Genomic DNA, 13,828 nt, shown 5'->3' with positions numbered 1-13,828 from the left:
CCTAAACAGCCCGGATGCATTCTGTCAAAATTCAACACCTATACAATCAACTCTAGAAAAACCACGGAAGCCTTGCAATATTAGGTGCTAGTTAGACAGGTGGTGTGTGTATTTTTTTAAGCACCTTAGCATTGTACTAATGGAGGCAACTTTCTAAAAAAAAAAAGTTAAGCACATTTAAAACTGACCGTAAGGATACAGCAAATCCCTAAACCAAAACCTTCCCAAATCTCAAAGAAGAGCTGAACACTTCTGCAATTTACATCGACTTATGCCAGTCCCTAGAAGACTGGAGGTGCCCCCTTGGTGCTGCTCAGATCCTGCGTCTGGCGACCACCCCCCACAACTGCACCCAACTTGCTGTGGGAGAAGGATAAACTCTCCCCAGTCCCCTCTCGTGCTGGGACACCCCTCTCCTCCTCCCCATAGAACTCCCCCTATGCCAAATCTACAAAATTCGTGGCTCATCCTGGGATCCGTCCAGCCGTTGTGCTGCTCCTTCTTTTGGGATGCTCCCCTCCCTCCTGCTCCCTGGAGGACAGGAGCTCCACTCACTGAGCAAAACATCCAGGATGCGCCCCCCCCCCCATCGCAGGACGCTCGCCTCTCCCTCCCCCACCTGGGCACAGGTGGCCCCCTCACCTGGCCAGTCTCCCGCGCTCCCGTCCGCCCTTCTCGCCGCGCGGAGGCTCCGCGGGTCGCGCCGTTCCAAGCGGGTCCAGCAGGCGCTTGTCAGAGGGAGGGAGAGCGTGGCAGCCGGCTCCAGGCTCCCGCCTCTCCCGCTCGCTCGCTCTCCCCGCCCGGCAGCGCTCAGTGAACTGCCACGTCTAACAGTGCTCGCGGGAGCGCGCGGCGAGGCCCCAGCTGGCCCGGAGGAGAGCGCGCACCGCCGCCGACAAGCGTCAGAGAAGCAGCGCATCCTTGGCGAAAGTGGGAGAAGAGTCGAGCATGCGCGGTGCCTCTGGCGAAGCCTTTTGCCCTGGCGCGCTCTTCCAGTCGTTGCTCCCAAAGAGGAAGGAAGAATTGATGAACGGGGGGAAGGCAGAACTGCTAAAAGGGGAGGATCGGGGTTCTTAAGGAAGCGGGGACGGAATGGAAGAATCGCATAAGCTTCATTCATCATCATCAAACCTTTTATTGGCATCACATACAAACATCCATAACATAACAGTACAGAGTTACCGCTTCCCCCGTGGCACAAAACATTTACCAAAAAAAAAAAAAAAAAAAAAAGGAGAGGCAGAGCAGACTATTGTCACAGTAAGCTTTATTAGAAAGCTTTCCTTGAGGGACAATACATGCCTGAAGGGTAGCACAGCAGCAGCTATTATTATTGAAACAAAATAAAAAAAAATTCCTTCCAGTAGCACCTTAGAGACCAACTAAGTTTGTTCTGGGTATGAGCTTTCATGTGCATGCACACTTCTTCAGATAGCATGCATGCACACGAAAGCTCATACCAATTACAAACTTAGTTGGTGCTACTGGAAGGAATTTGTTGTTGTTGTTTCAACTACGGCAGACCAACACATGCAACTATTATTATTATTATTATTCCCCACCCATGTGGCTGGGTTGCCTCAGCCAAAAATAAGAGAAGCTCATGGCTTCTCAAAGATTACTGTTGTCACCACTGTCTGCTGTTGTGACTTTTAACAGTGCTTGTTTTGCATGCATTTGTCACTCCACCTATAGAGAAAGTTTGCAGCATTCAGGACGTTTTAGTTCAGAGAAGAGGTGGCACAACAGAAGTTTATAAAATTATGCATGGAGAAAGTGGATAGGGATCACTCTCTAATGCTAGTACTTGTGGGCATCCAATGAAGGTGAATTCTTGGAGGATTCAGAACACAGAAAGAGGAAGTACTTTTTTTACATAGCTTGAACTATGGAACTTGTTCCCACAGGAGGCAGTGATGTCCACCAAGTGGATGGCTTCAAAAGAGGGTTGGACAAATTCATGGAGGAGAGAGCTATGGATGGCTGCTTGCCATGATGGCTATGATCTGCCAGCCATAGCTGGAGGAAGCAATGCTACTGAATACCAGTTGCTGGGAACCACAGGAGGGAGAATACTTTCCCCTCAAATCCTGCTTGTTAGCCTCCCATTATGGGGCTGATGGGAGTTGTAGTTCAAAACATCTGGAGGGCAGCAGGCACATGAAGGCTGGGCTATCTTGTCATGCATCCCCTTTCTTGCACTGGCTAAATAAATAAATATGCAGTTGCTGATTCCTCATCTCTGGAAATACTGTTAACCAGGTGTGTCTGCATCCTGAAGTAAAACATACAGGTTCTTTGATAGGCGAGAAAGAGAGCTAAAGGGAAAGTAGAAAATCCATAGTTATTTTACTTAACAAACTTTGCATACTACTTGATTGTAAATAGAACCTATAAACTGTTTTTAAAAAAGCAAACACTTTGTCCGGACTTACCTCAGCCTTAGTTGAGCCATTTTTGAGATGGAGGATTTACACTGATGTCTCACTGGCTGAGCCAGAATGGGGAACTTCAGCTCAGGTGGAGATCTGCCTATATCCCCTTCATTCTGTCTGATATCATGTTTGGATTTCTCTCTCTAATCGTAGCAGTATATATTATCACCATCCTCACCACCCCATTATTTGCACACTGCTTGTCCACAGACAACATATCGTCAAAGCAGCAAACAATTAGAACACACAAAACCAACAATTACAGGAGTAATTTCATAACAACAGCAATACAGTATATAACAAATGTAACAGCGAACAATCCCCACCCCACAACTTTTCAGTACTATAAATATAGCAACATTACGCCTCCAGGCAGTAGCAAAACAATTGAGTTTAAAGATTTTGTCCTTGATGTTTCTGTTACTGCTGCTTTGCTTGCTACAAATTAGCCAAGAATCAAGTTAGTCTGATCAAATACTGTATCTAGGCCTCAGCTTCCACAAAGTATCACTACCCCATTCACTTTGCCATTCAGGCAGCTGCTGAAGTCATGCTGTAACTCAGTGTTCCCCAACCTTGGGCCTCCAGCTGTTTTTGGACTACAACTCCCATCATCCCTCGCTTGCAAGACCAGTGATCAAGGATAATGGGAATTGTAGTCCAAAAACAGCTGGAGGCCCAAGGTTGGGGAACACTGCTGTAACTCACAGTCCCTCTCCTACTGAATCTTCTTACAGGGAACCTTTCACCTTCCAGATGTTGTTGAACTACGGCTCCCATCTGCCCTAGTAAGCATGGCCAAGCCTGATGGGAGTTGTAGTTCATCAACATCTGGAAGGCCAAAGGTTCCCACACCCATTATAAGGTTTCCAAACGCAAGGAGTGTGCAGCTGGAAACAATTTTCCCATCGTGGTATATATTTGATGATATAAATTTATAATCACAGTAATTAAGTTATTTAACAAAAATGTTGAAGATCCATGAAGGTTAAGCTGAACGCTTGCTTTGCAAAACCATTACAAAATTATGCCATGTAAACAGTGATTTAATAGGCACCAATTTCCAACAGGTTCATAGTCTGCTTTGGAAAGCTTTCTATCTGTACAGACAGAATGTTTTAAATTCTCTTCTGGCTATTCTGGATTACATATTTTACTCTTTTCTTCTTTTGTAGCTAAGCACAACTGTCAAGCCGATATGCTAGTTTACGGGAGATAACATAAAAGAAAAGTGACACGGTCTGCTGATAATACCACATCTGTTAAGGTTTTGTCCTACAGTTATTCCCAATTGACAACACAGAAGAGGAATGCAAGCTATTTAAGTAATTGCTCTAAGGATTAAAGGTGTGTTCCACAGGTGTTCCACATGTGAAGCTGAATTAGGGGAGTTGTTTCATGTTGTGGGGGGAAGGGGGAGAGATTTTAGTGAGGGAAGGAAAGATGCGTACCAAGGTTCCGAGGCCTGTTCTTTGATATAAGAAGTTCATTTTAAGAGCATTTTTGTGGTTATGTTTTATACTCCACAATATCCACAGATTTAGGAGGTAAAGTCACATGTGATTTGAAATGCAGGTATGTGGGCAAGACTGCCCCTTAATGCTGCAACTGAGCTAAATTTCAGAAGAACCAGTTTAAAACACACACACACATGCAGAGAGAGAGAGAGAGAGAGAGAGAGAGAGAGAGAGAATATCATAGAACTGTAGAGTTGGAAGAGACCACGAGGGTCATCTAGTCCAACCCCCTGTAATGCAGGAATCTTTTGCCCAACATGGGACTCAAACCCAGGCCCCTGAGATTAAGAGCGTCCTGCTCCACCAACTGAGCTATCCCAGGTCAGGGTAAAGAGGCATTGTTGTTGTTTAGTCATTGAGTTGTGTCCGCCTCTTCATGACCCCATGGACCAGAGCACGCCAGGCACTCCTGTCTTCCACTGCCTCCCACAGTTTGGTAAAACTCATGCTGGTAGCTTCAAGAACACTGTCCAACCACCTCGTCCTCTGTCATCCCCTTCTCCTTGTGCCCTCCATCTTTCCCAACATCGGGGTCTTTTCCAGGGAGTCCTCTCTTCTCATGAGGTGGCCAAAGTATTGGAGCCTCAGCTTTAGGATCTGTCCTTCCAGTGAGCATTCAGGGCTCATTTCCTTAAGAATGGAAAGAGGCATATCTTCAACCTCTTATTATTTACATTTATTACTTGCCTTCCACCAGCTGGTCCCAGGGTGGCTTATAACCATTTCAAATTAAGAATCAAAAACAGTTAAAACAGATTACAATCACAAAAATAGGGGAAGTCCTCAAAACACACATCTCAGGTTTCAAAGGCCAGGGTAAAGAAGTGAGTCTTCAACATTTGCTAAAAGCGGTATAATTTAAAAGCTAGATGGGGAGGGAATTCCACAACTCATGACAAAAAAACTATACAATGAAGGTGTCAGATGCACTTCCATGGTGGTGGGGAATGAACAGTGGCAGAACCACCTTTTTACAGTGTGCCACCAAATGCCCATAAAGTGCATGTGAGAGACAAATATGTGACACTAAGCAGAGAAAAAGCTGGCAAGAAGCAGACACAAGATCTTCTGCCACTTATGACTCCCCCCCCCAATCCTCAACCCCCCGACTTCTCTCAGCCCAGGGCCAACGCTACCAAGCAGCACTCTGGAAGGGACAGCAGATTTGGCTGGGGGGGGGGGCTTTACCTGCTCCTCTATCTCCTGTTTGCTTGCTCACAGTGGTGATGCATCCTCCTTCACATGGCAGCCACACACACACACACACACTGTGTGTGTGCATTGACCTCTGCTTTTGCACAATCAGAAACTGTCACCAGACTATAATGGGACTCCAGGACAAGGAATGGCAGCCTCTGGGGTCTTTGCATGCCAGGTAGGAATGGATCAGCTGCAGTTTCCAAGCAGCCTTTCTGTTCTCCACTGTGAGGGGCAGCACCGTTTTGTTATAGCTCCCACCCCTCCTGCTCTGACTAGTTAGCCAAGGAGTGTGTGCCTTGAGAGAGTCACAAAAAAGGCCAATTCTTATTTAATATATCGACCAGAAATCCACTCATGCAATGAGTTAACCAGCTTTCTTGTGTCTCATTCAGCACAGATCCCGGCTCAGATCTCATAAGCCTAAATTGCAGGCCAAGACTGCAGCCAAAATTAATTGCAGATACTTGCCTCAAACTTCAGTTTCTCAGAGCACATGACAAGATTCGGAAAACAAACTCAAGTGTGTGGATAAAGGGCCTGAATCATAATCAAAACAAAAAGCATCACACATTATAAATTTTAAAGAGATTTTGTGATGTGTGTGTTTTTAAAAGCAATTCAGTTTATCTTTGAAGAGTCAGTTTATGACTTTAAACTCTAGAAAGTTGAAACAGTCATTGAAACAGTCCCTCACAGGTCTCTGGATGGATGATTATGACACATAGAATCATAGAGTTGGAAGAGACCCAGAGGATTATCTAGCCAAGAGTAGGGATCTTCAGACTTGGGGTTCAAATATGGACCTCCAACCTCCTTTGTTTGGCCCTCTGGGTTCTCCCAGTGGCCTTGCTGCATGTCCTCAGGTGCTTCCACCTGGCTGAAATGTGTCCTTGAACTGTGAAAAAGTAATGCCTCTTGTTTGGGTGCATAAAAACCTCTAGACTTGTGCATGGCTGGCTGCTGGAATATAACACTGTGTACAAAGGTAAGATCTACATCAATTAGTCTCCTCACTTTTTGCTTCTGGCCCTTCCCACGACTAGCAAGTACCTCCTGGAAAGTTGATCATTGGGGAATGAGGCCTTCAGACTGAAAAAAGTTTCCCATTCTGGTATAAAAGGTAAAAAGCAGCAGAATTTTGTTTCTTGAGAATCTTAATCTGTGTTTCTTAACTGGTAGAAGAGCCTCTTTTCTATTGCACAAGTCACTGAAATACTGTATTTCCTCAGTAATTTGTTTAACATACATTTTGATCTCTGTTTTAGCTTTTACAGTAAGACAGCTGTTGATGCTTTTGCAATGAAGCATTTTCCAATTTATGTACAGTAATGCATAAATCCCAAAAGAATCCTGCAAAGAATGTGGAAAGAGATAAAGATAGCATTAAAAGCAAGATATACCAATAAATAAAAAAATTAGATAGTCATATATGGTAACTGGAATTATGGATGCTCAATAAGAAGTAATTCGTACAGATAATAAGGCTATGAGAACTACTTTTTAAACCCCTCTTGTGGGACTCACATTCTTAGAATGAATATTTCTCTGCAAGTTGTGTCCTTATGTGACAAATGGCCTCACATTTTGATGAAGTGCATGGGTGTGATTCACCAATCTCCATGCTGAATCTCAGAAATCCCTGTGTTGGGGTCACTAGGCATGGATTTAGTAATTTGGAAAAGAAATGGGAGTGTGCTGTGTAGCCTGGAATTGCCATCTGTTAAAACTCACTTTTTATACTAACCAGACAATGGTTTGGATCCAGAATGAATTAATTGCATAGTTCCCTTTTGAAATAAATGAAATTTTAGTCATGACTAATTTTACCCATTGATTTTGATCAGAATTAAGATAAATTAACTTAGTCTGGATGAAAGGCAATGTCATCACTAGTCTAGTCTAGAATTGTCTGTGTTGCCCTCTTATTCCCCCAGTCCCAAGATATAGTTTGTAGCTGCCACCCTCCCCACCAAAAAAATATGCAATTGTAGGCACAAGCCTGTCCAATGTAAAACGGTGAATTTGTGTTGATGCTTTAAAGTGCTTCTGTGCATTTAATTAGAAGTTTCCTTTCTGGAAGGCATAGCGTTCTCTTTTTCTTATTGCCTCCTCCAGCACAGCTAGCATTTCTAATAAGTAACTGCTGAATTTCCCCTTAAGGTTCCCATTTTCTTGTTCCTCACAGTGTTAAACTACTGGTTTCATTTCACTTTGCCTTTTTTCTTATCTTTATAGTAAAACAGCACAATTTCACATTGATTCTATTTTACATTAGCTACTAAGTATTAACACACTATGTGTTAATACTCAGTAGTGGTGCCCACTCAAGCATATGAGTGATTATATAACCTTTAGGAGACATCTGAAGGCAGCCCTGTATAGGGAAGCTTTTTAAGGTTTAATGTTTTACTATGTTTTAATATATTGTGTCAACTGCCCAGAGTGGCTGGGGAAACCCAGTCAGATGGACGGGGTACAAAGAATAAAATTATTATTATTATTATTATTATTATTATTATTATTATTATTATTATTAAGACTGTAAAATTTCCTCCCTTTGCCTTATTTTTATAGTAAAATAGTACTTTCCCACAAAAAATATTTTTAAAAAGTGAAAAGAAATCAGTAATTAACGCACACTCCTCCTGGCAGGAGTTGGTTAATAACAGGACAATTAAGGAACAATTCATCAGTAGTAAGGAGTAGTTTATCAGAAAAGCAATGCTTAAGCAGCCATATAGGGCCCCAGTGCATAAGGAAACCCAGAAGCAGCCATAGCACTCCTTCTTTCACAAACATAAGCCCTATTCAGACATTGTCATACCTTCCAACATTCCTCAGGATTTTTTTCACTCTCCCCAACTAAACCTCTTTGACCCATCATCGTTTTGTCGCATCCCCGCCCCCCCCAACCGGAGCATTTCCTATCAGGAGGAGGGTGAGTGCCACAAATGAGACACAGCACACATGCTCTACACTGTCCTGAGAAAACCCCTTAACCCTGATTTAAATTTATTTTATTATTTAGTAGATTTACGAAAAGAGAAAACACACACAGCAATTAATACATTTTAGAAAGTGGCAAGATTAGACACAGACGCACAAAGTATTTTTTTTTTATAAAAAAAAAAATCAAGACTCCTTGCACTCCAATCTCCCTTTCTTCCTACTTGCATCAGCAACTCATTTTGCTAAAGGACCACTTTGATAACAGGCCAATACAGTGGTACCTCGAGTTACAAATGCCTCAGGTTACAAACATTTTAGGTTAAAAACTCCAGTAACCTGGAAGAGTAACATCGAGTTGAGAACTTTGCCCCAGGATGAGAACGGAAACCATGTGCTGGAGCGCTTAGCAAAAGCACCCTTCTAGTTAAGAACAGTTTCAGGTTAAGAACGGACCTCTGGAACCAAGTACGGTAAGTTCGTAACTAGAGGTACCACTGTACATGGTCAGATAGTCATCCGTCAAATCCTGCTCCTGTAAATGCCATTTCACTACATCCCTTTGTAGGCCCAGTTTCTGTTACAGTCCTAGGTATCCCCTGAGTCTGATACACTTGCACAAAAGGATAGGTGTTTAAATCTTACAATTGCCTTCAAAACATGAGAATTTTAAAATAATGCATTTGAGATATTGTTTCTGTCTGGGCTCTGAGGATTTGTGTGGGTCACCATGGCTTATGCATGAAACTTATTCAGTGCATGAAACTGACTGAGGCGACACTTCCCCTGTCTGTGCTCATCTTGCCCTTAGATCCCCTGAACACCCACCAAGGTTACATATTAGCATGACACCTTTGTGTGTGGGATTTCCCGTCCCTCCCTTCCACTGTGAGATCCTCCTCCCAATTGGTTCATCACCACCTCTTCTGAAACCTTGATGTCACATGCCAAGCAAACCCAGTGTTTATGACCTGCCTGTTTGGAGAGCATTCATCACGGAGCAAAATGCATTTGGTACCCTTCTTCGGTAGGAGAAAATCCATTATGGCAACCTTAAATGTTTTCTGGTTAGAAATCCTGTAAAGTCTTTAATGGAGAGAGAAGGCCACATGTGCTAAAACCTTCGGAAGACTAGGGTGCTGCTTAATCATTGCAATAACCCCATGAATGTGAATAGCATTGTTGCTAATCCATTCTCAGTGGGACATTTCAATATAGTGTATATAAGAGAAGAGGGCAGTGGGGGTGAACCCATCTCTTCCCAATATATATACACACTTTGTTTGGATTAGGAGAATACAAAACGTGCTGCAATTGTAACTTAACAAGTCTGGTAACATTTACAAAAGTAAACTCTCTGTCTGGGGGAGATTTACAAGTCCTCGTCTCTGCTGTTTTGATTTAGTTGTCATGGGCAATTGCTCTTGGGTTTAAATATAGCCTTTTCTGCCTCATGGTCAAATAGTCCCTTTCGTTTGTGCTTCCTTGACATCATTTTGCTTTGCCATGAAGGTGGGCTGAGCAGAGCCAACTGACGAAAGAGTGGGCTGTTCCCTTGATCCGGGAAAACTCCCTCGCTCTCAGTCAATGACTTTGCTACAAAGTGCAGTGTGCAGGCAGTGTCAGCAGGAGCGAGCTTGCGCCTCTTTCTCTCTCTCCCTTTCTAACACCAAACGGGAAAGCAAGCTTCAAGTTCAGTGAACATCCACAGCATCTAGGATTTCTCTCTCTTTCCCCCCACCTCAAATTACTTCTGCAAATGAATACTGCCTAACCTCCCCAAGGAAAGAAAAATGGGCACTGGGGATTATATCTGCATCACCATGACTGGAGGAGCACCCTGGGGCTTTAGACTTCAAGGTGGCAAGGAAGAAAAGCAGCCTTTGCAGATTGCCAAGGTAGGACATTGAGAATGTCTTTATCAGTGTTTTGTGAAAAGGAAAGTATCTGCAGGATGTTTTGTTTCCTTGGGAGAGGGGTTAGTATGTCTAGTTGAGAAATCCTGATGAAGGTTATATTCCAGCTCCAGATTTAGATTTGGGTTAATGGAATTCTCAAGTGTATTCTTAAGCAGTTGAGTTTAATTTTAAAAAGCTAACATTTCTGAAAGATTCTTATGTTGATCAAAGTACAAAGGTTTCCCCCTGCCTTGTACAAAAATACTCAAGTCCTATGAGATGCTGATTTCTTTTAGCTCCTGTTGAACTTGTTGAATGGTGTTGAAAGAACTCTGTACAATTAGGACTCTGGGACTTCAACTAGCAAGCCCTCCTTTGATGAGAGATTTGTGACACTTTCCTTCTAGTCTTCTTGGCAAAGGAACGAATGTATGGGTGCGAGAGAGAAAATGTGGTTACCGTTTTGAGGAATCTTGGAAAGCATGTTGATGAAACTGTTGCTTAATATTTATCAGCCTCACACCAGCTTGAATTGCTTTTATGAGATGCTGCTTATGTCCTGATGTATCTATAATAATTTGTAGGAGATTTGTGATCTGCATTATGGATCATATGAGAAGTTACTCTGAAATCTTCTGCATTTTCAGGAGTTTTGTATGGGGGTGGGAATCATGTTTTAGAACTCTTTTAAAAAAAGAATCTGAGAATTAATTAGGGTGCCATTTTATTGTGTTTGGGGAGCAACTTGTGTTTACCATTGAATATGACACTTCTATGTCCATAATGCTTGAGAGAGTAAGTTTTAGGTTTAATTTTGGATTACTTACTATAAATCAGAACATCTTAACTTGAAGAAATAGGTAGGCTGAGGCAGCCCTACCCTATGCATATTTACTTAGAAGGAAATGACAGTGCTATCTAAACTAATTTTGGAGCAAGTTGAGTGAATTCAGTGAGACAAATATTTTGCATTAATTCACTTAGGATCAAGCATTATTTAATTCAATCAAATTCACTTCTGAGTAAACATGCATAAGATCATGTTTCAATAAGGAAAAGAGATTGAGGAACTTTCATTGTCTCCTAGTTCTTCAAAACAGGTAACTAAGAATATGATGCCTGTTTAAAATGGATGCGATGCTCAAGTCAACTTTGTTCAGCCCTGTTAGGCCAGTTTGTTTTTTCAAATAGTTAAGCAAGATAACTTGGAAGTATAAGATTACAAATATGTTTTAAAAGTTATCCTGTGTTTGTAAAAGAACATTGCCTCATTCTATATGAAAAAAGACACTAGCTTTTTTTCTAGGCAGTTCATATGTACAAATATCATATGCATGTATCATGATATTTGATTATTAAACATTCTGGAAACTCTCTTTTTGAGAGAGAAAAGCTTCCCATGTTTCGAATGTAGCTGTTGCTTTGCAAGAGATAGCAGAATCCTGCCACCTAGTGAAACTTTTGTGAGAGAAAGCAATAGAAACTATTTAACTAAAATAGATTGTGGTGGGGGACCACAGTCTAAAAGTGAAACAAGAGTCTATGCAACGGGATAATCAGATCTGAGGGATAAGAAACAAAGATATTGCATCCTTGGGACTTCATTATGAGGTAGGCAGTTGCATACATTCAATTTTATCCAATGCAAGCATAACTGGTAATTTTGTGTTCTATTATTCCTATCACTAGGGATGTAACAATTGCCATTCTGGATCAAACCATTATCCATTTAGACCAGCATTTATTTTCTGATAGCAGCCTTGTGGGAACTCACAAGGTAGCCACTCTCTGTTCTTTCCCTTTGCTTTCTGGATTTTGGAGGCAATATTGCTTCTTTACATGGACGTGTTTCTTAGTGAGCACACCTAATAGTCTTTTCAAGGACGATTCTTCATATGTACACCAAATCCCCAAAAATAAAATATTTAAATAGAAATCTAAGCTAATGTCTTAGATGACCACAAATTGTGGCAGTGAATTCCATAGAATCATGTACCTATTGCATGAAAAAGTGTTTCAAAAGTATATTTGGAGAAAACACTCTGAAATGAATGGGAGGCTACTCAGCTACTGTACTTGGTGGTATCATTTCATTGAAAACGGTGGAATGAACAGTTGAGTGAAATAAACTATAGCACACTAAAGCTTAGACCATAATAAACGTCTTAGTCTTCAAGGTGCATTCAGTTTTGGATTGGGCTCAAACTAGTGTTGATTGAGAAATAAGATGCATTTCACATTCACAGGTGAGTTTAGCAAATCTGCACTTTCTGAAACACTAAGCAAACTGAAACACAACCATCCCTCGAAAGTTACGATTTCCCCAATTTGGCAATCTCTAGCCAAGAAAATGTACAAAAATGTGAAAATAACATGCAGAAATGCAAAGCATTATGGAAAATTGCTTGCAAAACTGCATATTTGTTAAAAAACCGCATACAAGTGTATTTACTAGGAGAAATCCACACTAAAATACTGAAGAATTTAAATAAGATTTTTTTAAAATTTAAGATTGGGAAAATGAAAAAAAAAGAGAGAACAGAAAACTGATAGGTTCATCCACTCTAGTCCAAAATGGCTGCTGATCTGAAGGCACTGAGATCTAGCAGAGGCTCCTCACTGGAAGAAGGGAGTAGGGAGGTGCTTCTTGCTAATGTGAGCCAGTGGAGTATGGTGGTTAAGGCTTTGGACTAGGACCTCTTCAACTCCCCACTTGCCCATGAAGCTCACTGGGTGACCTTGGGCCAGTCACTGCTTCTCATCTCATCCTAACCTACTTCACAGGATTGTTGCGGGGATCAAATGTGGTGGGGCAGAACCGTGTATTCCACCTTGAGTTCCTTAGATTTAAAAGTTTGTTATAAACACAGTAAATAAATTGCAATCTCCCCTTCCCTCTGCAGAGTCCCAGAGCTGCTCTAGAGCATCTCCCAGCCCTCTGGAAATTTTTTTCCAGAGGGGTGCAGAGGGAAGAAGAAATTGACACACACAAAAAAGAGCCTCCAGTAAAAGATAACTCCACCAAAAGCGCAACTCTGGATCCAACCCTTTGTCATTTTTGGCTTCATGCAAATGAAGAAATAAAAGCAAGAAAAAAGGGAGAATAGGCCCGTGATAGAATATTAGAATCTCCTCAAGCGATTCCCAGCTCCACTCCAGTTCAGTGCTTCAGTTTGCTGTCCCCTTGCTGTCAACTGATCTAAACACTTTTTGGCCTGACTGTAATATAAAACAAATGAGATGAAATGCTTTTAATTTCTTGTTTAAAAAATAGCAAGCTTGGGAAAAGGGGGCTTGTTTGAAGCAACCCTCTCACACACAAAAATCCATGATAGTCATGGGACTCTCTTGGGTTCTAATCTTTCCCAGCATACTATTTGCCTATGAGGGAGAGGGAAGACTGCCAGACTTCCAGTATGTTCTGATATCGAGATTTCCCAAGAGAACTAGTGACTCAGCAAACCTTCTAAGTATCCTGTTCTAACATCTAGGCTGTTGTATGGAATTATAGGGTCCCAGGCATGCCCGGCACTGAAAACTTCTTGAAGTGCTTCAATCTGTTTTTCTCTACCCTCTTCTGACCTTCTGGATATATGCACACTGGGATAAGGACCCAAGCATTTGATTTAGACCAGGGTTTGGGAAGCTGTGCCCTTTCAAATGTTGATCCCATCCCAGCCATCATGGATAATGGTCAGAACCTGATAGACCATTAAACTGATAGACCCACATGATCCAACCCACCCTCGTGACTAGAATATACATGTGCCCTCCTGTGATGAGGTTAAATCATGGGAAAGTGGCTTCCACTCAGGCGGTAGTATGTATGCAA

At 42.0% G+C, this 13,828-nt stretch overlaps 2 protein-coding genes across 3 annotated transcripts in view; one reads left to right on the top strand and one right to left on the bottom strand.

Annotated features, from left to right (window-relative positions):
• Positions 1 to 831, bottom strand: part of SEC24D (SEC24 homolog D, COPII coat complex component) — a 59,653-nt gene extending 58,822 nt beyond the window's left edge. The window contains exon 1 of the mRNA XM_081876720.1: positions 643 to 831. The gene's annotated coding sequence lies outside the window, so the exon portion shown is untranslated. The remainder of the gene's footprint in view (positions 1 to 642) is intronic.
• Positions 832 to 9,707: 8,876 nt separating this feature from the next.
• SYNPO2 (synaptopodin 2) overlaps positions 9,708 to 13,828 on the top strand; it is a 110,835-nt gene continuing 106,714 nt past the window's right edge. The window contains exon 1 of one of the 2 annotated variants that reach the window (XM_081876636.1): positions 9,708 to 9,996. In XM_081876636.1, the coding sequence (XP_081732762.1) occupies positions 9,892 to 9,996 (105 nt within the window). In that variant the 5' untranslated portion in view covers positions 9,708 to 9,891. The remainder of the gene's footprint in view (positions 9,997 to 13,828) is intronic. The other variant, XM_081876637.1, reaches the window with a different exon arrangement.

This window comes from Podarcis erhardii, assembly GCF_964252035.2.
Source record: "Podarcis erhardii genome assembly, chromosome: 9".
In the NCBI taxonomy this organism is placed as follows: domain Eukaryota; kingdom Metazoa; phylum Chordata; class Lepidosauria; order Squamata; family Lacertidae; genus Podarcis; species Podarcis erhardii.
This window is presented reverse-complemented; position numbering and strand designations above follow the sequence as displayed.